General features: G+C 38.2%; 2 protein-coding genes across 8 annotated transcripts in view; one reads left to right on the top strand and one right to left on the bottom strand.

The window, feature by feature from the left end:
* LOC106880679 (carboxypeptidase D) overlaps positions 1 to 15,548 on the top strand; it is a 42,915-nt gene extending 27,367 nt beyond the window's left edge. The window contains exons 10-26 of one of the 2 annotated variants that reach the window (XM_014930735.3): positions 330 to 499; positions 985 to 1,370; positions 2,087 to 2,244; positions 2,854 to 2,945; positions 3,856 to 4,048; positions 4,931 to 5,039; positions 5,446 to 5,598; positions 5,977 to 6,145; positions 7,256 to 7,448; positions 7,989 to 8,124; positions 8,985 to 9,134; positions 9,354 to 9,464; positions 9,931 to 9,995; positions 11,317 to 11,451; positions 12,091 to 12,276; positions 13,670 to 13,775; positions 14,698 to 15,548. In XM_014930735.3, the coding sequence (XP_014786221.2) occupies positions 330 to 499; positions 985 to 1,370; positions 2,087 to 2,244; positions 2,854 to 2,945; positions 3,856 to 4,048; positions 4,931 to 5,039; positions 5,446 to 5,598; positions 5,977 to 6,145; positions 7,256 to 7,448; positions 7,989 to 8,124; positions 8,985 to 9,134; positions 9,354 to 9,464; positions 9,931 to 9,995; positions 11,317 to 11,451; positions 12,091 to 12,276; positions 13,670 to 13,775; positions 14,698 to 14,951 (2,766 nt within the window). In that variant the 3' untranslated portion in view covers positions 14,952 to 15,548. Of the gene's footprint in view, positions 1 to 329; positions 500 to 984; positions 1,371 to 2,086; positions 2,245 to 2,853; positions 2,946 to 3,855; positions 4,053 to 4,930; positions 5,040 to 5,445; positions 5,599 to 5,976; positions 6,146 to 7,255; positions 7,449 to 7,988; positions 8,125 to 8,984; positions 9,135 to 9,353; positions 9,465 to 9,930; positions 9,996 to 11,316; positions 11,452 to 12,090; positions 12,277 to 13,669; positions 13,776 to 14,697 lie in introns of both variants that reach the window. The other variant, XM_089341417.1, reaches the window with a different exon arrangement.
* Positions 15,549 to 15,607: 59 nt separating this feature from the next.
* Positions 15,608 to 24,680, bottom strand: part of LOC106880689 (carbohydrate-responsive element-binding protein) — a 98,015-nt gene continuing 88,942 nt past the window's right edge. For 2 of the 6 annotated variants that reach the window (XM_014930751.3, XM_014930752.3), the window contains 4 exons: positions 24,378 to 24,477; positions 23,045 to 23,162; positions 22,385 to 22,514; positions 20,247 to 21,427 (listed from right to left, as the gene is read on the bottom strand). In XM_014930751.3, the coding sequence (XP_014786237.2) occupies positions 21,306 to 21,427; positions 22,385 to 22,514; positions 23,045 to 23,162; positions 24,378 to 24,477 (470 nt within the window). In that variant the 3' untranslated portion in view covers positions 20,247 to 21,305. Of the gene's footprint in view, positions 16,953 to 20,246; positions 21,428 to 21,678; positions 22,515 to 23,044; positions 23,163 to 24,377; positions 24,478 to 24,680 lie in introns of those variants that run through there. The other 4 variants (XM_089341418.1, XM_089341419.1, XM_052976779.2 and 1 more) reach the window with 3 other exon arrangements.

Here is a 24,680-nt window from a genome sequence, read left to right as displayed (position 1 = left end):
TCATCATCATCGTCATAATCATCACTTAATTTCCATGTTCCATGCTGGCATGGGTTGGACAGTTTGACAGGATCCAGTGTGTCTGAGGACTGCATCTTGCTCTGATATCTATTTTGATCTGGCTTCTACATAAAAGGATGTAACTAAATACCACAAGGCATTTTTTCTGCTGTCCTGATTTTTTCTGTCAATTCACTGCCCCTGTGGAATAAATATTTTTAAAATGGGGTTAATAATTTAGAAATCTTATTCAGAAATCCTTGTTTGTAACTGCACCTGTGACCCCTATAAGGTACTAAGAAAGAAAAATATGTAATTTTACATTCCAGATTCATAAAGGTGTTCGAGGCTTTGTCCAAAACAAAATGACGGGTCAATTCCTGTCCAATGTCAAAATATCAGTGTCAGGAATTGACCATGACGTGGTGACTGGAAATGATGGTGATTATTGGAGACTTCTGGCGCCGGACAAATATGAAATCACTGCTTCAAAGTTTGGGTGAGTTGATTCTTCTCTGGAATATTTTGTGGTCTGGGATGACCAAAAAATTAGCATAGTGTCATTGCAATCCCATCATCATTAGCATCATTGCAATCATTATTGTCTTGGACATTGTCATCACTTCACTGTCACTATCATCATCATCCACATCCTCCTTGTCCTCATTGTCATCATCATCATCATAATAATCATCTACATCATCAATACCACCAATTTCATTATCACAATTATCATCATCATCATTATCACAACCATCATCATCATCATCATCATCGCTATGATCCTCTACTCACAAAATATTTGTCAGGTTAGTGTAGATGGCATTAAGTCAAGATGTTGTGAACTGGGATTGGCCCCAAAACCTGTAGCCACAGAGTGGAAAAGAAGGGGCATGGGTACATCAAAAGTAAGCAGTGTTGTTTTCTTTTTTCTCTTTATTTATTTTTTTAAAAATAAATTTGCATTTTTTTGTTTCATTTCAGTTACATATCAGAGACTGCTCAGATCAAGGTTTCCGAAGGGGCCGCAGTGGTTCTTAATTTCACCCTAATGGTTAACTCAAGCATAGCATTACTGAACGAAACCGAATTCCTTCTGAGGAAAAATGCTGAGGGTCCGCACTATTTGCTCCTGCCCAAAATCCGACGATACCTTCAAGGGTTGTCGTCTTTCAACAGTGACATCTTAAGCTACACGGAGACACGAGGCAAGGCCTCGAGGCTAACCCTGATGGAAGTCCACATGAGCGCCAACAAAGAGAACTCCCCGGGGTCATTGAAACCTAGAATTGCTCTGATGGCAAACATAAACGGAGACGAACCTGTCACCAGTGAAATTTTAATGAGACTCATTAAATATTTATCTCTTGGTAAGTTTCTGTTTTACAGGAATATCTCCTTAGATTTGTGAGATGAGGAATTTTATTTTACGTAGTCGGAGTGATGTTCTCACCTTGATTGTTGTTTTCACTTTGTTTTGGCTATTATACACTCCAACCTACTTCAGGTGTCTTGTGATTCACCTTAGTGCCTGGCCTGGAATTGAACTCAGATAGATAGTAGAGAGAGAGAGAGAGAGAGAGATTTTATCTATCTATATATATATATATATATATATATATATATATATTATAATGATATCTACCAAGAGAGTACCTTTCCACAGCGTTGGTTTGGAAGAGGGGGCAGCATCCAATGGCCACCACATTCACCTGACCTGACAGCAATGGATTTCTTTTTTGCGGGGTGTTGTAAAGAACAAGGTTTATGAGAAGAATCCCAAAACAGTAAATGAATTAAAAGATTCCATTTCTGATGCATTCACCGAAATTGATGGAGATTGGAATTTGTGCTGCACTGTGTGTCAGTGTTCTGAAGAGGCTTGAAGGAGGACATTTTGAGCGTCTGGGAGATTTAAACATTGTCTGTTTAAGATGTGCAGAAACAATACGATCGTAAGATAGAAATTTAAACGTAATAAAATATTTTTAAAGAGATTTAAAGTGCCTACGTGATAACTGTAAACCTACTTTTGGGCCACCCTGTGTATGTTTGTATTTAATTTTGCTGTTTCAATCTGTTAAAGGTTACAGAAATAACGACACAAGCATCAGAAACTTATTAGAAAACACCCACATCTTCATATATCCAACCTTAAACTTAGAGATGCTACACATGGCAAAGCCTGGCTCCTGTTTGACTCAAAACCAAACACATCAGTCTTCCAGTACAAAACATAAAATGGTAAGTGAAGAAATTTATCACTTACGATTCCATTCATTGGAATGTAGCCATTTTCTTTGTTGTTGTTGCTTGCTTATGTTGACCACTCAGTAATTAGTTTGGCTCTTATTTTATTACTCTTTTACTTGTTTCAGTCATTTGACTGTGGCCATGCTGGAGCACCACCTTATTGATCACAATTTATTGATTGATGTAGTTACTGTAGTTTTATTGAGTTGCCTCCCTTTAGTGATGTAAATACCTAAGAGTGTTTACACCAGGACACGCAAGAATATATCGGGTTGTCCGGAAAGTTCATGCCGATTTTTAAAGGTAAGAAAAAGGTCAATAAATACTTGCCATTACGTTTTTAATCAACCAAATATGAACCATTTTGTTGCACAATGCGTCTTCATCTTTCCTTTAACTTGAAAATACCTTCTTCCCAGAACTGAGGTGGTTTCATGGCAAATAAGTCGAAAGGTAAGCTACTATAAATCGGCACGAACTTTCCGGACAACCCAATACATTCACACACACACACATATGCATATATCTTATTCTTTTATTCTGTTCTTTCAGCCATTTCACTCATTTGACTGCAGCCATGTATTTCTCTTTACTTTTTAGAGCAGATCTGTGAAACCTCTTTTAATGAAAGCATTCAGCAGAAACCGTTTTACTCAGGCCCTCAGTCTTGAAGCTGACGGCAAAACTGTGGAGTAAGTACTGTTAATATTGGTTTTTAAGTATGTTTAGTTACACGAACATGCATGAATTGTTGTTAGCCACAGGTCGGCCGTGACTGAGCAGACTGATAATAGAAAATATTCCCGCTCTTATCACTTGGTGTTGTTTTCAGCAAAAGTCTACCTCGGAGTACATTATTCAATATATCATCACTCTATCTTTGTGAATCAATATTATGGCACCACTGGGCCACCATACAACTACATCACTCTATACTCACACACAAGTATTATAGCACCACTGATCAACCATATAACTATATCACTCTCTCTCTCTCTCTCTCTCTCTTCACACATCACTATTATAGCACCAATGGTCCACCATACAATTACAACATCACTCTGTTTTCACACACCAATATTATAGCACCACTGGTCCACCATACAATTACATCACTATCTTTACACACCAATATCATAGCACTACTAGTTCACTATTCAGTTACATCATTACTCTACCACACACAGCAATATCATAACACCACTGGTCCACCATACAATTACAACACCAGTTTTACACAGGAATATTATAGCCTCATTGATCCACCATACTATTACATAATTCTACTTCTTGTCATACAATAAAATAAGTCTCAGCACCATTGGACGTTCCAACTTTATTTATCAATCTTTCCCTTAATCCATTCAATGTTGTTGTTGTTGCCTCCTCCTTTCAGTCTCCTTTACATTAATTCACCTCCAACAACACATATTAGTGTATAATTTTCCCACTCGTTCTCTCTTTATCTTGTGTCTGTCTATCTGTTTGTATTTCATAAATCTCCCTCTCTCTGCCTATTTACCTATCTGTCTGTCTGTCTCTCTCTCTGTGTCTCTCTATCATTTCGTTATAACGTTATTTCCTTCATTCTCGTTCTTCCAGTTTCCCATTTGATAACAACCAGAAAGCTAATTACAGTCAGATCAATCGATTGATCTTTAAGATGTTGGCTGATGCCATTACCGAGACCATTCCAAAGAACTTCACAGCCAACCAGTGCAAAAGCAAAGAAAAGCATCTTAGACGTCCAGCCTCTATTTTAAAGCATGTCTTTGAAATCTATGGCACATATACGGTAAGTTTTTTTGATTTATACATCTATACATACGTGTGTGTGTGTTTTATTCTTTTACATGTTTCAGTCATTGACTGTGGCCATGCTGGAGCACTGCCCTAGGGCTTTTAGTCAAATAAATTGACTCCAAGACTTATTTTTTGGGCCTAGTACTTATTCTATCAGTTTCTTTTGCTGAACCACTAAGTTACAAGGGCATAAACACACCAACTCCAATTGCCAAGTGGTGATGAGGGAACAAACACAGACATAGATACACACCCACACAACAGACTTCTTTCAGTTTCCATCTACCAAATCCACTTAAAAGGCTTTGGTCGGCCCGAGGCTATAGAAAACACTCACCCAAGGTGCCATGCTGAGCAACTGAACCTGGAACCATGAGGTTGGAAAGCAAGCTTCTTACCACACGGTCATGTATTCTTGCCTGTTTTAACATCCATTTTTTTCAAGGAAGAGCCATTTTATATGTTCTATTATTTAGTCTTGTGTCATCAATGATCAAACAGATCTTCATCAAAAAGGATGCTCCAACCATGACTTTCCAATCCTTAAGATGGAACTGTTCTGAAGAATCAGTCTTGATGACAGCACTGTTTTCATGGTTCAATTTGATGGATATTATTGCACCACTGGTCCACCATACAACTACATCACTCTATACTCACACACATAGTTTTAGTAGGACAGCGTTGATGATTCAGCATAAATAATAATAATCCTTTCTACTGGTACTTAATTTATTGAGGGATGTAAAAGTATGGAAGGCGAGAAGGAGCAAGTTTTAATGGAGCATTTTTGATTGCAAAATGTTTGCTGTAATTATTCATTGAAATATTTATTCAAACGATTTAACCTGTTAAATATTTGTAATCTTCACAGCTAGCCATGCGTATTGCCTGCTGTGAGTATCCACCATATTCTCAAATTGGTCAAATCTGGTTAAGTAATGTCCAGTCTTTAATGAATTTCCTCATGAAATCCACTCAAGGTAAGCTACAGCACTGTTTTTTTCTTTTCTTTTACTGGTTTCAGTCATTAAACTGTGGCCATACTAGAGCACCTTCAGGGATTTTCAGTTGATAATATTGACCACCCTCAAGGCGGCGAGCTGGCAGAAACGTTAGCACGCCAGGCGAAAAATGCTTAGCGGTATTAAATTCTCATATACACACACACACACACACACATCTCAGTAGAGAACAGGAGCTTATAAACCAAAATAATTAGAAATAGAACAGAACCCTACACATGTGGTTGACCATCACTGACTATTAAATAGATCCTATACACACACATTTATGTTGAGTTCTGCTTTCATGTTTGTATCACCATACATACATACATACATACAATGACAGATGTTTCTTACTAAATTTACCCTGAACATTTTATAGGTGTATTAGGCCGAGTGAGTTATCAGAACAAACCACTGCCTGGTGCGTCTATAGCCATTGATGGTGGCTCTGAACCATTCCAAGCTGATAAAAATGGGGACTTTTATATCATGGCAACTGAAGGCCTGCATACTTTAACAGTAACAGCTCCAGGTAATAATATTTCTTGTTATCTTTTGTGAATGTGTTGGCAGTGAGAGTGCTCAAGTGAAATACTTGGGTCCTTACTTAAGGACTACTCAAAGATTTAATTAAATATGTGTATAGATATAGCATATCTGTATACATTTGTGTAGGTTTGTGCCTGTGTGTATGTATGTACATATGTTTATTCATTCATCTTAATAAATAAAATTCTTAAAATATAGATATTTTTTTATTTGTTTCCTTTCTCTATTATGTTGGGAAAGAGAAACTAGTGACTGTGCTGAGAGAGGTGGAAGAGAAGAAAAGAAATTATTATAGAGAACTTGATTAGATCTATTTACATATTGGGTTATCCAATAAATACTGGCTTTCCCTGTTTTACAGGCAAGAGCCAAATGACCAAACAGGTGACCATACACCCCAGTCAATTAACTACCACCACTGCTGAAATGTTGGTTCAGTTACAAACGCTCACTTATCATAACTATGATCAAATGGTCAAGTTTATCCAGAATTTGAATAAAAGCTGTTCTAGAATTTTCTCCTACACCAGGTCAGTAAATCATTAGATATATTTTTCAATAAATTTTTCCCTCTTGTTTTAATTTTTGTTTTATTTATTAGTTTTTCTGTTGGGTGGTTTTGGTTCATTTTTATAAATTTTTTTATCTTTGATTTTCTTATCTATTTATTATCTTTTTTTATTTCTCCTCCATATGAAAAAAGACGAGCAAATTTCTTCATAGAAAAATATGCACAAGTATATTTAATGTAACGAGCACAATAATTTGGTTAATTAATTAATCAACCCTATATCCATTATCATTGATATTGTTGCTGTTAATTAGCCCCATGTCAGCCCTGATGAAGCAAACCCTTTTTCTAACATAATTGGATGTGATTTGAGGGAAATTTGACTGATATTTCTAGCATGTAAAACAACCATATAGAGACTCACTGCATTGATTCAAGCAAGGGAGATAACTCAGTTACGTTTAATGAAAGGGTTTGATGACTCAGAAGCCCCTAGGAGGGAAGAAACAAAAGGAAGTTGATCCTGAACATTCTGGATATGTTTCAGTTATTATTTCAGCTAGATGCTTCATTAACAGAATACCGGTAATCTCAGCACCTCCATCTTTTCTCCTATTCCAGCTGGGGAAGCTATGGATCTCCTCCACAGTATGACACCTGTTCCTGTCCCTCTGCCAGACTTTAACCCCTCATCACCCGGTATTAAGCCACTTCCCTCAATACTGCACCCCACTTAGTTGAGGGGCTTTGTCTTGCAAGTTATCTGGTGACCCAACTAGTTCTGGCGTTAAGAAAAAAAAAAAAATCACCCAGTACACTCTGTAATGTGATCAGCATTAAGAAGCACATCCAGCCATAGAAACCATGCCAAAGCAGACACTGGGGCCCAATGCAGTCTTCTGGTTCAGCAATTCCTGTCAGACTCTCCAACCCCTGCCAACATGGAAGGCAGGCAACGGAGAAAATGGATACTTTTTGTTCCATAATGAAATACTTTCAAAGTCATCTGAAAAAAAAACAAAACTTGTAGGCTTTTGTTGTTCCCCCAAGGCACGGTAAGAACCTGAGATTATTTCATATTTTTATTTATATTTATGTACTTTTGTTTTCTTTTCTTTCTGCCTGTTAGTCTAGGACAGTCATCTGAGCAAAGGGAGCTCTTTTTGCTGACCTTAGGGAAGACAGTTATAAAACAACAACCCAAAGCAACGATTTTACTTGTTGGTAACATCCATGGTAATGAAGCAGCAGGTCGAGAGATTCTTCTCCAACTTTCCCAACATCTCTGTCAGAATTTTGGTAAAGACTACATTGTCACATCTGTAAGTATTCTTTGACTTTTTTCACTGGTTTCATTCACTAGATTGTCACCTCGCCCATTCCACTTACCTCTATGTTGGGGCAATGGTTTCATTACTTTTTAGTCAATTTATAAAAGGGTAAAGACCCCCTTCGGTCATGAATGATGATGGGATTGCCCCTAGAAAGTTACCCTCCAAGACATAAGTCCAGGCACGGTTGTATATGCAAGACCAGCAGTTGCCCTTTCCACGCCACCGATGTTATCCAAGGGAAAGGCAAAGGGGCTGATACAGCTTGGCACCAGTGGCGTCGCAACTCATTTTTGCAGCTGAGTGAACTGGAGCAACATGAAATAAAATATAATGCTCAAGAAGACAACACACAGCCCAGTCAGAGAATCGAACACACTACATTATATATTTTAATGCATTGAGAAATGTTTTACCTGAATCTGCACTACTGAAATTGGGGGTACATCTGATACACCTATGCACCTTTAATGCCATCAAATATGGTAACTCATTTATTCTCTGGTGTCTTATATAATTTTCATTTTCCAGATCTTGCAGAACAGTTTGATACATCTGGTGCCTTCACTCAACCCTGATGGGGCTGAAAAAGCAAACAAGACTAAATGCGACGGCAAAGATGGAATTAAAAATGCCAACAACGTTGACTTAGACACTGACTTCAAAAGTAAGGATTTCAAATACTAATCTTTCTACACTATTCTATTATATACAATAAATTATATATACATAAAATATCGTCATGTGTAATGAATTATATATACAGGGGTTGGACAAAATAATGGAAACATCTTAAAATTTATTTTAATACGGTTTAGGACTGCCTTTGGCAGTAATTACAGTTCGAATTCTACGAGGTATGGACTCGACAAAGTTTGAATTGTTTGCAAAGGAATTTTTGTCCGTTCTTCAGCTAAAACAGTCTCCAGTTCTTGTAGTGAAGATGGAGGATATCGACTCCTTACTTGTTTTCTTAAATTCATCATAAATGTTCAATAATATTGAGATCTGGGGACTGTAGTGGCCAGATAAGATGTTCAACTTCACTAGAATGTTCCTCGTGCTATTCAGTAACAACTTTAGCTGTGTGAATTGGTGCATTATCGTCTTGCTCAAGGGCACAACATGCTGCTGGGTATTGAACTCGACCCATACCAGCATGGACAGCGGACATTAAACGATGATGATGATATATACATACACAGCTTTCGTGCTGGTGGCACGTAAAAGAACCCACTACACTCTCGGAGTGGTTGGCGTTAGGAAGGGTATCCAGCAGTAGAAACTCTGCCAAATCAGATTGGAGCCTGATGTAGCCATCTGGTTCACCAGTCCTCAGTCAAATCGTCCAACCCATGCTAGCATGGAAAGCAGACGTTAAACGATGAGGATATATATATAATACATTTACCTATCTGTCTACCTATTTATCTATGAACCTACATACATATATTGTTTATACATTTAGAAAGTCATTCGTCTGTTTGTAATCATTAAATTTAAAATCTTTTACTTTTTGTTCTTCAGTTACAGAAGGAAACGGCCCCTCACATGCACAACCGGAAACAGGGTCATTCATGAAATGGATGAAAGGAAAATCAATAACAGCAACAATTGTATTGAGGGCAGGAGAACCAGTTGTGGCTGCTTACCCTTACTATGACAGTGAAACAAACAGTATGTATATCAGGTCCTTGGCGGGGCTTTATTTTGACAATCATTATATTTATTGCTATTGTTGATTGAACAAATGAAACTTGTATGTGTTAATTAGTATTATTAATTTCTTCCAACACCACCAGAAATGAAACATTTTTCTCCAAATGTTTTATCCTTTGTTTTTTCCCTTCCAATTATTCTTGATTTTATATTCTTTTTCTTTTCCACAATTATCAGGACATGCCGAAAGTGCATACAAGAATTTTCAGAAACGTTTTGCCAACGATTATGTTAATTACATCGCATCAGATCCCCGCCAAAACTCTAATTGCAGTTCCAATTTAAACGGTAAGGTCCACAAATTGATATTTACTTGTGTGATGATGGATTGTTATAGTTTTTGTTGGAGAAGAGCTGCAATAATTATGCACCAACCCAATATATATATATATATATATATATATGTATATATATAGTGTGTGTGTTACTGTCTCCTTATCTTGGTATCACAATGATAATTGCAGATAAGTGTAACTGTCATGGAAGCTATTGTCCTTTGTTTCCAATCTACCACGGAAACGTTCTGGCTGTGGGGAAATAGTATCTCACTTGGAAACAGGTAAAGGGTTGGCAACAGGAAGGGCATCCAGCCCATGCAAGTATGAGAAAATAGATGCTAAATGATGAGAAGTTATGTTACATAGGCCATGAGCAAATCTAAAGAGAAATGAAATTGGATCGATACAAAACAAAACAATTTCTGATTCCTGGTTTTGGGTGAAGGTTTATGTTCTGTCCTGTCTTTTTTTTACAGCCAAGAAATACAGCAGCAATGTTGTTGTGGCCTCTAAAATCAACAACCACACTGGAAGTCTACTGGTAAGTTTCCATTTTATTGGGTTTCTAAAAAATTATTTTATTTTTTTCTTAATTTCATTTCACATTTTGTGTACAACAATTCCATTGGTGACAGGTTTCCAATGGGGCAAATCACTGGCTTGCTACATTCACAGTAGCGACAGTGGTAGGGGAGTCTGTGCAGTGTGAGGCAGAACAAACAAGGCATCTCTGTTCAAAGGCACGGATGTACACAACTAAGAATGGTGAATTTGGCAGGTTTTTTTTTGTTTTTTCTGCAGCTTGTATGACTATTTTTGTCATACGTAGCCTATTTACATTGTACAAACCTTATTTCAGGTTTGTATACCCTGTTTCTATGTTCTGTGCACTTTCTCAGTTGTATGTCCCTTTCCCACTTTCCTTTTGCAATCATGAAAACCTATCCAATCACCTTTTGGTTCCACTTATATACACCTACCTGCAATTTAACATGTGTATGTCCTGTCACATCATCATCCATGTGTCTTCTCTACTGCAAGACATCCATTTCTATCCCTCTCCCCATACTCTATAGCCTCTCATCACCTGGCACAAAGCCACCTCCCTCATTTCTACTCCCCACCCCACCTCAGTTAAGGGGCCTTGCCTTATGAATTGTTTGGTGACCTCACTGCTGCTGGTGCCACATAAAAAGCACCCAGTACACTCTCTGAAGTGGCTGGCATTAGGAAGGGCATCCTATCATAGAAACTTTTGCCCAAGGCAGTGAGATGGCAGAAACATTAGCACGCCGGGCGAAATGCTTAGCAGTATTTCATCTGCCACTACGTTCTGAGTTCAAATTCTGCCGAGGTCAACTTTGCCTTTCAGGTTCAATTAAATAAGTACCAGTTACGCACTGGGTCAATATAATCAACTTAATCTATTTGTCCCCTCTGTGTGTAGCCCCTTGTGGGCATCCAATCATAGAAACTTTTGCCCAAACAAATAAAAGGAGCCTGGTGCAGTTCTCCAACTTGCCAATTTCTGTCCAACCCATGCCAGCGTGGAAAAACAGACATTAGATGATGATGATGATGATGACACACTATATTTTTATTAAACATTCTGTTTCCATTAAATATACCCAATATTAGTTATGTGTACCCTTATGTCTATTATACACACCTGGGTTATTTTATTTCAGATGTATTACTCTATTTCCATAATAATACCATATTTCTGTGCTATATACCCTGCTCCTATATACCCTGTATCTGTCTTGGTCTTTCTCTCATTGCATGTTCCTTTGTCTTTGAGTGTCAGGAATGGTCACTGGACTACTACTGCTACTCATGTTTTACAAATCTTTATTTTGCAGGATTATTCTTCACTGACAAACAAGTGTCCAGCTGTAAGCGTTTATTTAGGAGGATGTTGTTACCGTCCTCCGGAAGAAGAACTCTTACAAATCTGGAAGAAACATCATTTACCATTGATTGAGCTAATGAAGGAGGTGAGCGTGTCTGTTTAGTCACCCTACCATAACCCCTCTGGGTCAGATATGATTAAGATGGACTCAAGAAAGTAAATTAGGATTTGAAGGAGATTTGGTTGCTATTTCTAGCAGATGAAGCTAATGTGTAGAGGTTACCCTCGTTGGTGTCCAATGAAGGAAGGTACGCATAAGTGGACTGGCTGAGGCCTTAGATTTAGGTCTCACTTGGCTTGCCGGGTCTTCTCACACACAGCATATTTCTATATATATATATATATATAGACAGGCTTCTTTCAGTTTTCATCTACCTAATCCACTCACATGGCTTTGGTTGGCCTGAGGTTATAGCCTCGACACTTGCCCAAAGTGCCACGCAGTTAGACTGAACCTGTGACCATGTGGTTGGATTGTGTATGCACAAATTTATATTTGTTTTATGTAACTATGTGGCCTTTCAATCAACAGAAATCAATGATATAAATATCAGACTAAATAATAGGGTTGACCATAGACTACTGAAAACCCCTACACCCCTTCTATGGGCCTTATCTTAAAGGGGCTATACCCATACCCTTCTCAAGCCCTTCATGACTCCAATCCAATGACTGCACCGATAAAAAAAGAATGACTTGTATTTTTTTTCCCCTACTTTATCAGGTGCAACAGGGAATTCATGGGATAATAGTGGATAATTCCACTGGTTTTCTGGTTGGTAATGTGAGTATCCAGATCTACAAGTTAAAAACTACTTTCAAAAGTGAGGATGGCCTCTTTTGGATCTACTTACCACCAGGATCATACATGGTGATTATAACAGCAGAGGGTTACGAAGACTGGGAAAAGGTGATTTACTCTTTCTTTCTTCTCACATTTTAGGTTTTGAATGCATGAATAAACTATCCACACACACACACACACACAGATATTTGCAGACATGCACACACCCAGTCGTAAATGAGTAACCATGTGAAGGACTGATATTCTGCTCAAGGAGAATGTTGGTCTGCCTACTAAGCCAGTGGGTGTGGCATTATATATATATACATAGAGAGAGAGGCAGAGATATATATATATAGAGAGAGAGAGAGGCAGAGATATATATATAGAGAGAGAGAGAGAGGCAGAGAGATATATATATATATAGAGAGAGAGAGAGGCAGAGATGTATATATATATATATATATGTATGTATATATATAGAGAGAGAGGCAGATATATATATATATATATTCGAGCAAGATCGTTGCCAGTGCCCCTGAACTGGCTTTTGTGTGGGTGGCACATAGAAGACACCATTTTGAGCGTGGCCGTTTTCGTGCGGGTGACACGTAAAAGCACCCACTACACTCTCTGAGTGGTTGGCGTTAGGAAGGGCATCCAGCTGTAGAAACTCTGCCAAATTAGATTGGAGCCTGGTGTAGCCATCCGGTTGCACCAGTCCTCAGTCAAATCGTCCAACCCATGCTAGCATGAAAGCGGACGTTAAACGATGATGATGATGATACATGTATATATATGGAGAGAGAGATATGGAGAGAGAGATATGGAGAGAGAGATATGGAGAGAGATATGGAGAGAGAGATATGGAGAGAGAGATGGAGAGAGAGATATGGAGAGAGAGATATGGAGAGAGAGATATGGAGAGAGAGATATGGAGAGAGAGATATGGAGAGAGAGATATGGAGAGAGAGATATGGAGAGAGAGATATGGAGAGAGAGATGGAGAGAGAGAGAGAAAGAGATATGGAGAGAGAAAGAGATATGGAGAGAGAAAGAGAGAGAAAGAGATATGGAGAGAGAGAGAGAGAAAGAGATATGGAGAGAGAGAGAGATATGGAGAGAGAGAGAGAGAAAGAGATATGGAGAGAGAGAGAGAGAAAGAGATATGGAGAGAGAGAGAGAGAAAGAGATATGGAGAGAGAGAGAGAAAGAGATATGGAGAGGGAGAGAGAGAGAGATATGGAGTGAGAGAGAGATATGGAGAATGAGAACCTGGGTTCGAAATTTCCCCAAGGCACCTGATGAAGGCTGGAGAGTATATCAGCTGAAACGTTGTGTTAACAACAAACAAGATGAGGATAACTATCTGTCAAATGTAAATAATAATTCTTCATTGTTGTCAGTATTTGTAGAAATGATGACGTGAAACCACAGCTTCAATTGAATGTGCGTGCATGCCTGTCTGTATTTCATGCATTAAATAATTAAAATTTAATAAATATATCTAATTTCCCAGGATATCCGTATTGGTTATAGGGAGAATGTTGCTTCTCTTGCTGTACGAATGACAAAGAAATCAACCATTTTTGGCATTCCTTCTTTTATTGTCATACTTTTTGCTGGTGAGTAATTCTTTGACATTCCATTTACATCCACTTTTCCATGCTTGCATGGGTCAGATGGAATTCTTTCAAGCAGATTTAATCCTTGCTCGTTACCAAGTAAGGTTGTATGTCTGACAACAGGGAACGAATGTCACGGTTTCCATGACAGTGACACTGGCTTATAATTATCACAAAATGTCAAGACAAGGGGGCAGACACATACACACACACACACGATGGGCTTCTTTCAGTTTCCATCAACCAAATCCACTCACAGATCTTTGGTCAACAAGGGTTTTAATAGACACTTGCCCAAGCTGCTATATGGGGGGGACTGAACCTGGAACCATGCAGTTTGGAAGTGAACTTCGTACCCACACAGCTATGCCAACTTTCAAAAATTACAACCTTAACTGTCCACATGAGCCGCTGTATAAAGCCAAGGTGTGCTTAATCAAAATTGTCCTGGGGTTTAACTACCATCATCACAATCAGTCAGCTCAATCAAAGATTACTTGGTGTTTCATAATGTTGACTAGCATCACTACAAGTCAGATTAAATACTAATAGTCATTACATAAACAGACTCCTTCTAAATTTGAAGAAGAACCTGGGTTCTTGTCTCATTCATGCTTCACCGAGCAGATGCTGAGCTATGGATGTTCAGGCTGTCTACCAGTCACATTAATCTTGTCAGCCTGCTACAAAGACTAGGTATCAGTCACATCAATCTTGGTCTACTGCAAAGGTTGGGCTGGGTACCAGTTACATCAATTTTGCCTGTGTGCATGTGCCTGACCTGCTATAAAAGTCATAGTAACTGTCCGTCCTTCCCCAACTAAATTATAAACCTCCCACCCAAATGCTTAAACTAAAACTAAGTCCCTTACCATATTCTCTGTTCCCAAACTATTCAGTTCAATTTTCTCTGTGATTTCAGGAGCTCTCATGGGGTTGGTGTTGATGACTGTGATTTTACTGATGTGTATGAAGTTCTGTGAAGAAGAGCGCTACAGAGAGCAAGGTTTTCACAAGATTGGAAGTAGTCGGCTTCCAAATTTCAATGACTATGAGACTGATGATGACATGGCGGATTTTACTGTTGGCGTGAAACTATTGAATAAACATTATCACGACTATAGCTCTGACGAAGAGGAGGTGTTTGATAAACGGCGGCGTGCCAAGTATTATTGAAGAGAGCTGGACAAAGTGGGGGGGGGGGGAAAACCGTAAGCAAAGGAAGGAGAAAGATGAAGAGAGGGACAAAGAGAGGGTATAGATGGAAAGGAAGGAGGAAAAAAAAAAGAGACAGTTAAAGAGAGTCCTTCAGGGAAGAAAATAAAAGATGTATTACATACAAGTCTAAGCAATTATTCTTTGTCCTCAAACCAAGAACTAAAAATGCAATTTAAACATTCCTTCAAAAAAAAAAAAAAAAAAAAAAAAAAAAAACACTGAGAGGATGCCGTTATGGACACATCATTTGCCGGTGCCATTTTGCCTTTAGATATTGGCCTAAACATTTTCCATAATAGATTTTTCTTCTAATTCCTCATTTTGCCCCCACCCAAAGCCCCACATCATTTTGGAGAGTGAAATATTAAATAGAAACTCCAATTCGCATTACATGTACAGAGTTTTGTCATAAAACAAATCATTTATGATTCCACAACTATCCCTGGAAAAATGTCAAAGAAAACAAAAAAGAATGTATCTCGGTTTATTTATATCAAAATAGACGGGACAAGTATTTGACTTGTATAATAACGGAAGTTTCTGGAACACGAGATACGGATTAACCAAAGTGCTTATATATATATATATATATATATATATATATATATACACACATATATATATATATATATATATATATGTATGCATGTATATATATAAACAACAACCAAGAAATTATCAAAATACTGTAAAAGAAGAAAAAAAAATCAAATTTCTGAAAAATTTAAAAAAATAACCCAAAGAACTAGAAAAAATGGATTCTGTAGATCTTACCATATATTTTTTCAATTGATAAAGAATTTTTTTCAATATTTTTGCTGTACTTCTGTCCATCCATACATCTTGGGGAGGGAGAGAGGGGGGGTTTCTCACTTCAGATAAATGGATAAAAGAAGATATCAAAAGCATTTTTTTTTTTTCCAAATCAAAATTTAAAAAAAAAAAAAGCAAAAAAATATGCCAAAATAAACCATGCAAAATTTGCTAGCAAAACAATTTGTTTTTTGGCTTCTTATTTTATTTATTCCCTTTTTTTTTAGGAGTGACTTGAGCCAAGACAGAATCAATAGCCATCATTGTTTTCATAGCTTAAACAATACCGAGGATTTACAAGGATAAAATAATTCCTTTTCTTTTATTTCTATTATTTTCAGCTGGTGGAGCATGAGTGAGGTGGGATTTGTAACTTGTTTTTAGCAGATCATGCCCAGAAGGCTCCCTCTATCCATAGATTAACAACACCAGTGACTTGTGGGACAAGATGAAGGCACTTGCCCTTTTTTTTCTCTCCCAGTTGGTCAGACATGTTGGTCAGTTGTTTCATGCATGTTGATGTCGCATATTTAAAGCACAGACAAATAAAACATGAATGACTAAAACAAGAGGAGACACATGGGATGGAGAGTCGCTGAAGAGGTCACAGGAGGTGTGACGAAAGAGATTCAGACAAAAGATACTAAAATCATCACCATAAGAATTATAAAGCTGAAATGAAGAACAAATATACAGTGCATGTATTTGGGGGCAGGAGACACACACCCAGCCTGAAATATAACAAAAATAAACAAAACAAAGTAATATAACAATAAAAAAATCCTAAATTAGAAATCCTCAGATGTTTTCTCCCTGGGGTACTCCTTCGTTTCCACTAGTGCTGGCATACCCCACACTCCCCTTGTCATGGTTCTGAAGTTTGGCACATTCCATACACTTCAAGTCCAGCAGCTTTTACCATGCCCAGAGGCATAGGTGTATCTTGTACCCTTTCATCCACAGCAGTGTTGATGTACCCCATTCATGCCCAGCAGTGTTGACATATATCACATACCCTTTGACATGGTCCACCAGCGTCAGCATTCTCTGTACTTCCTTCAGCATACTTTGTACTTCCTTTCTCATATCTAATAGTGTCAGTGTACCTCACACCCCGCTTCGTTATGTCCAGCAGAACTGGCATACCTGTGCAAAGGATAAAACAGACAATAGAAGCATATTATCATTAATTTGGTTTCAAAGAGTTCGAATCCAGCTGCAATCAGCTTCACCTTCCATCCTTCTGGGATCAGTACTTTATTTTAATAAAGTACCACTTAAGTACTGAGGTTGACTCATATTGATACATTTAACTGTTTTTTTCATCCCAAATTTCTGGTCTTGTATCAAGCTACTATATACATACATATATATATAATAATATTAGGGATAAAAATCCAAATTTACAGGTAAAAACTCGATTTAATTTTTAATAAATTGAATTTAATTGAGTTTCACAGTATAAAATATAAATATATAGTTATAAAGAAAAGAACCAAAGTTCATGAACTAATCCATGAAAATCCAGTCATGTATAATTGTGCATTTACTTATTAATTTTTCTATATGTGACTGGATTTTCATGGATTAGTTCATGAACTTTGGTTCTTTTCTCTAAAACTATATATATATATATATATATATGCATGTATATATATTAATAAATGCTTTTATGCAGTGCAGAGCATGCATGTTCTGCTGAGCATAATGGCTTCCTTTGTATTCTATTAGAAAAGGAGACAGACAGACAGACAAAGAAATAGAGAGACAAAGTGAAAGACAGGTAGACTGAAAGAGATATTGATAGATAGCCATAGGCAGAAATAGACAGGTCATTAGACAGATAAAGAGAGTTTGACAAAGAAAGATACATAGAAACACAGAAGTAGAAACCAAAAAACAAACAAATATAGGGGGGAGGCTAACTTTAAAAAAAAACCACACTAAACAAATAATGCATAAATAAATGAATGAAAAACACACAAAAAAAGAGTTAAAAAGAAAAACAAGAATGTTCTCCAAGAGAAGAAGTTTTGTAGTGAAATTATTTACTGAAATTCTTTTCACATAATTTATCACATCAATGTTCACTAACTTTCGCCAGACTTCTACAATGAGCCGTACAATGAACAGAATTATAGAGTCAAGTCAGAGAAAAACAATAATAATAATAAATGTTCTTTCTGGGGAGGGGATAGTAAATTAAAAAAAAAAAAATCTTCAAATTGTTTTTGTTTTTTTAATCATTAATTTTTTAATTTGTCTTTGTATTTTTTTTTTCCCGTTTCTTATTTGTAACTTCATTGTTGTTTTTTTTTATATATTTCATTTTTGAATTGTAATTAATAATTAATATTTTGCTTTGTTGTGTCTTTTTTCTTTATAATTCCATGTTAATTTACAAGTGCATCACAAAAACGAAGAAAAACATAAGAGATGGAGGGAGAGAGAGAGAGAGATAGAAAGATAGAAGTGCTGTTTAGGAAGGAAAAAAAAGGGGGTGACAAACAAACAAACAAAAAAAGAAAGAAAGAAAAAAATATTCAGATCACACAAAACTGGAGAGAAAATGGTTGAGGGCAGAGATGAGGTTGATACTGTTTACAGATGGAGAGGAAGAAAGGGACATTTTTATTTTTACACACACATATATATGTATATATATATATATATATATATATATATATATGCATTTTTTTTTGGGGGGGGGGGGTTCTTTCATATGTTTATTATTTTTTGTGCAATGTGTGTGTGTGTGTGTGTGTGAAACATTCTGAGCCAGATTAAGATTCCGCAGGGCTCTGTCAGCTACAAGTTCTGCAAGGGCTCCATTATCATTTCTAATAACTTTGCACTTAATCTGTGGAAGCCCCCCCCCCCCCCCCCCAAGCTATCACAGAGAGCCCTGGCCTACAGCTGCCTCGATAGCCAACACCTCAATCCAGCAAAAGCCACTACACATTCTTTGCTCTCTCTCTACATATATACATATATATACACACATACATATATATATATACACCCCCATACCTACCTATATATATATATATTCATGCATACATACATGTGAGAAATTATGATAAACACAAGTGTTTATTTTGTTTTCATATCTGGTTTAAAAGATTCTTTATGTGGATTCACATGCTGAAACAAATTTTATTGTGTCTGGAGAGAATCATCATGTCAATATATAATTAACACACACACACTGGTTCAATTCCACTCATTTATTCGATAGTCACTGAGAAGGTCCCCCACCCCACCAAAAAAAAAAAAAAAGCAGATATTTGATGAGTGGAATTGAACCTGTGTGGATGTGTGTTAATTTCATTGGTATGGTGGCTTTCCCAAGACACCACAAAACAAGTGTTTATCTGTGCATTCTGCTGTTGAGTAGGGAACAAATGATATGAACTTGCGTTCATTAAGATCTCTCCTGCTTTTTCCACTGAATTGGAAAGAAACTGCCTGAAGATGGTCTACGTAGAGCTCTATCTAAACTCAACAGTAGCAGTCATGCAGCCAACTGCACACACAAGATATATATATGGAGAGAGAGTATAAATTGCAGTGAATAACCAGCTGGAGCAGGTATCCCCCTGGAATTAAAGTAGCAGTATCGTCTGTTCTTATACAACATCCATGTTTAGATGGCAATAAATAATACTTCCCAGTATAAATACTGCTTTCGTCTCTTAGAGGTTTTCTTAAGCTTGGTTGCTATATATATATATATATATATCTGCCTGTTAGTAGTATGCAGCAGCAACAACAACAACATTTTATAAAAAAATATAGCCAAACTTGCTTTGTTCCTACCCCCCACCCCACCCCACAGAACTTGACAAAACAGTGGGATACGGGCAAGAGTAAAGTAGATAGAAATATTTCATTATTGTCCCCTACTCACCTCTATTAAAATCCCTACATTCTCTTGAAATTGCAAACGAACCAGGACGCGTATTACTTCAATAGGTTTGTGAATAAATATAAACATATATATATATATATATATATATATATATATATATACACATATGTATATGTATATATATATGCATGAATGTATGAATATATAACGTGTATGTGTGTGTGTGTGTGTGTGTGTGTGTGTGTGTGTGTGCATATATATATCATAAAATGAAGAATTTATTGTTTTTGAAAAATAGGGTATGAATGAGTGAGAGACACTAGGGATGGATGTAGGCAGGAGGGGGGTGGGAGGAGTAAGAAAATTGTTTTGGATTAAATCATTCTCTGAGGTATAGTTTTCATAATGATCTGTGATGTGTGTGATTACTGTTGTTGTTGTTGTTATTGAACCCCAGGTCAACCATGACCAGGTAGACCTGCGTGATCAAAGACACTCCCCACTGTAACAACTCTGTATGCAGGAACACGTTTGCCTAGACATTAAAAGACAACAGGGTGTGATTTGAGGGAGACTTGGCTGCTATTTCTAACAGAGTCAAACAAGAAATGCAAAGCATCTCTCGCGACGCAGTCTGGTCTGATGTGTTGTACTGTAATGTGATGCGATGCGACGCTACACGATCGCAATGTGATACGATGTGATGTGATGGGGACGCGTGTTTGCTTGCCAGGCTTGGAGTGGGTGGGGAGCAGGGTGGCATGAGGAGGAGGAGGAGGAGTGGAGGGTAAGGAGGGAGACGATCAGTTATGTTTAGGTGGCACCCGTCAAGGACTGACTGTCAACAACAGTGTCACACTTAGATTCCATTTTCACTTCGGTTCGCATTAGATCACACTCGAGACAGCCCTATACAAAGTCACACAGAGTTAATAATTAAAGATTTGCGTTTGAAAAAAAAAAAAAATACAAAAAAAAAAGGGGTAATGATGATATCCACGAATATTTATGACAAAGACAACAAAGAATCTAGACCTGGTAGGTCCCTTCCAGTCCATTTCTCCACCCTCGCCACTGCCCACTTATCCGACCAATCTTCAACACAAAGTGGAAGAAAAAAAAAAAAAAGCAACAAAAAACATTAGAAAAAGTTCTCCTCCACCTCCCCCTCCTCGTCATTTTGGTTCATCCTCAGAACAGCAGCATGGAAAAATAGCAGCAGCAGTTTAGTAGTAATTATTGCAGTGGTAGTAGTAGTATTAGTAGGGTTTATCTTTTTTTTTGTAGTTGTAGCAGCAGCAGCAGCAGCAGTAGTAGTGATGGCAATGTTGGTGGTGGTGGTGGTGGTGGTGGTGGTGGTGGTGGTGACACTGGAGACCCAACAATGCAGCTGTCACAACAGTGGTGCAACAGCATACCGCATGTATCTGTAGTGAATGAATGTAATAGTAGTGGTAGTAGTAGTAGTGGTGGTAGTAACAAATGATAGTAGTGGTGATGGTGGCTGTACTCGTTGTTGTTGTTGTTGTTGTTGCTGCTGCTGCAGTGGTCGTTTATGTCGTCGAGTACTCTGAGTTTTACTGTAGCGTCGTTCCTTTATTAAACAAAGGTCGATTCACCTGGCTCCCTCATCGTCCGTGAGACGCTGAGGGCTGCAGACCGACTGCCGCAGCTGCTTGTTCCGGCAATCGCTCCGGTTCACTGAGAATGCTTGTGGACGTGCTCACTTGACGTAACGCATTTGAGACCACTGTGGGGAGAGAGAGAGAGAGAGAGAGAGAAAGAGGGACAAACAATAAAACAGGACATCACATACATTTGATCATTATAAACAAATTATTTGTGCAGGTCGTTTGGCAAAAAAGCTGAACATTCAGTGTTTTCCATGGGAGAGTCCATTATTATTAACAATATACTATTCTATACACTACCAAAGTCCTTCAAATACATCACTAAACCATATGTCCAAATTTGGCCAAATGCACATTTTTTTAATATTCATTTTTGCTTGCAATAGCCAGTTCTTTTGGTCAAACTGTCGTATCTCCAGCTACTTCAGATGCCAAGGTATCAAAAATTGTCAAAAGTGTTGTACAATGGTTTTGCTATGGAATTGTGAAACTATTTTTTCATTTTCTGAAAAAGCAACGTTTTGGACTTACAACACTTTTGCATAATAACAACAATACATCGCTGAGATCCCCTTCGGTCATGACTGATCATGGGATTGTACCTAGAAAGTTACCCTCCCAGGAACTAGTCCGAGCAAGGTTGTTTATGGAAGACCAGTAGTCGCCCATGCATACCAGTCTTCCCTCTCCATGCCACTGATGTTGCCTAAGGGAAAGGCAAAGGGGCCGACACAGCTTGGCACCAGTGATTTCTACAGCTGAGTTAATTGGAGCAACGTTAAATAAAGTGTCTTGCGCAAGAACACAACACACAGCCCAGTCCGGGATTCAAACTCACAACCTCACGATCGTAAGCTCAACGCCTAACGACTGAGCCATGCACCTTCAATGACACACACACACACACACACACACACACACACACACACACACACACACACACACACACACTTGTACATATATAAGAAATGTTGAAAAGATAATGCCAAAGATGTTGTAAAGACAAGAAAAAGAAGATAGTGAAATGGTCCTGCAAGCAGATAAGAACACTATAAGAAAGGTAAGTAAGTACTCACTTGGTCTGAGAGCAGCAAGGGAACAGTATTGGTCAAACCAGCTCATTACTGTACGACACATCTCATCCATACTGGCTGTCGATACAATGTTGTTGTATGTGTTAAACAGTGGTCGAGTGATAATACTGAACTGTTTAGAGGGAGTTAAGGAACTTGGATGGTAGAGCTGTATATATATAGAGAGAGACACACACAAATTGACTGGAGGTGTGGAGAGGTGGGGTTATGGTGGTGATGAGTGGGGGATTTTGATAAGATATGCAGACTTTTCAGATGGGGAAGCAGGGATAGTACAGTTGCGAAGACAGATTGTGATGGAGGTGCGGATGAGAGTGGTGGTGGTGGTGGTGGCAGCGCTGGGAGTGGTGATTTGACAAGATGTGCAGAGGGTGGTGGAGATGTGTAGGGACAGTGGACTTTTTGATAGTGGAGGTAGAGATGTAGATGGTGAAGGTGACGAGTGTGAAGGAAGGGCTGCATACAAAGGAAGGAGTACAAGGAAAGGAGTACAAAGGCAGGAGTACAGAGGAAGGAGTACAAAGGAAGGAGTACAGAGGAAGGAGTACAGAGGAAGGAGTACGGAGGAAGGAGTACAGAGGAAGGAGAGCAGAGAAAGAAATTTTAAATATGAAGAAAGTTAACTGAAACAAAAAAGGATACAATCCAAAACTTCCAATTCTGATTGGTTCGTAATCGGACATATTCATCATACATTTCATTGATCTGGTCAGCCCTCGTTACAGGAGCCCCTGTAGCTGGTAGCTGTGACTGACAGTAACTGAAATAGATAAAGAGAAGAAGAATGAATTATAGGGTGTGGTGGCCACAAACAGAAAGAGGTTGGAATATATAAAGGAAAGTGGGTAGCGAAGAGAAAGGAAGGAGAGGAAGGAGAGGGGAGAAAGGGAGAGGTAAGCAGCATTGGAGAAGGTAGGAGGCTAAAACTGAGTTAACTTTGCCTGAATGACAGAAATGGGAGTGCATGTGCATGCGTGCAGATGCATCTTATCACCATTCAGTCTGGCAGGGATTGGACAGGCTGTCACCATAGCCTGAGAACCGGTTCTTCTTTACAATGTCATTTTAGTCAGTACAGCCTTATCTTATGTTTTTGTCCTTGGCATTGCTTCCATCTATGGTTGGATGCCCTTCCTAACGCCAACCAGTTTACTGGGTGTATTGGGTGTATTTTTAATGTAGCACCAGCACAAGTGAAATCACCATATATTCAACACTAGCTTAAAAGCCGCCTGATGGGACGGCTTTTAATCTAGCTCCTGTGGAGGGCTCTTCACTGGGTTTTTGGCCCAACAATGACACTTCGTGCAGTAAGTACATATTAAATTTTATTAAACTTGACCAATATTCACCAATTACTTTACAGACAGTACTGGCACCATTTTAGGATAACAAGAATCATATGACATATTCACCAAGGTTTAGCTCAATCATGAGGTAGTGAGTTCAATTCCCGGAACATACTGTGTGTTGTGTTCTTAAGCAAGACACTTTATTCCACATTGTTCCAGTTCACTCAGCTGTAGAAATGAGTTGTGACGTCACAGGTGCCAAACTCTATCAGCTTTTGCCTTTCCCTTGGATAACATCAGTGGCGTGGAGAGAGGAGACTGGTATGCATGGTCGACTGCTGGTCTTCTATAAACAACCTTGCCCAGACATGCGTTGGAGGTAACTTTCCAGGTGTAGTCCCAGGTTCATTCATGACCGAAAGGGGGTTCTTTACTCTTTAAATGCCTATATATGCATTATGTCCCCCCACCACCACCTTTCACTTCACAACTGGTGCTGACTTGTTTACATTCCCATAACTTAGCAGTCTGGCAACAGGGATTGATAAAATACGTACTGGACTTAAAAATACAAGTACTAGAGTTGATTGATTGGACTAAAAATTCTTCAAGGTGCTGCCCCCAGCACGGTTGCAGTCGAGGGACTGAAACAAAATCAAAGATGAAACAAAGATCTTCCTTACCTTATGTCCGAATTTAAACTGTCAATTTCTAACTTTAACACTTCAGATTCATTTTGCATTTTCACTCTTTCAGATTTCATTTTTTTGCAGAATTCAGCAGCTGCAACAATGGAGAAGACAAAAAAAAAAAATAATGAAAACATTGTCGGAAACAGAATAAATCAACAGCAGTATCATTGTTTTAACATCTACTCTTCCATGCTTGCATGGGTCAGATGAGTCAATGTTAGGGGATGAGTTTTCTACAGCTCAATTCCCTTCCTGACACCAACCCTCACCAGTTTTCCTGGTCTATTGAACATC

This window comes from Octopus bimaculoides, chromosome 24, assembly GCF_046866305.1.
Source record: "Octopus bimaculoides isolate indiv1 chromosome 24, ASM4686630v1, whole genome shotgun sequence".
Classification (NCBI taxonomy): Eukaryota; Metazoa; Mollusca; class Cephalopoda; order Octopoda; family Octopodidae; genus Octopus; species Octopus bimaculoides.
Note: the sequence above shows the minus strand (reverse complement) of the source record. Positions and strands in the feature narration are given on the sequence as shown.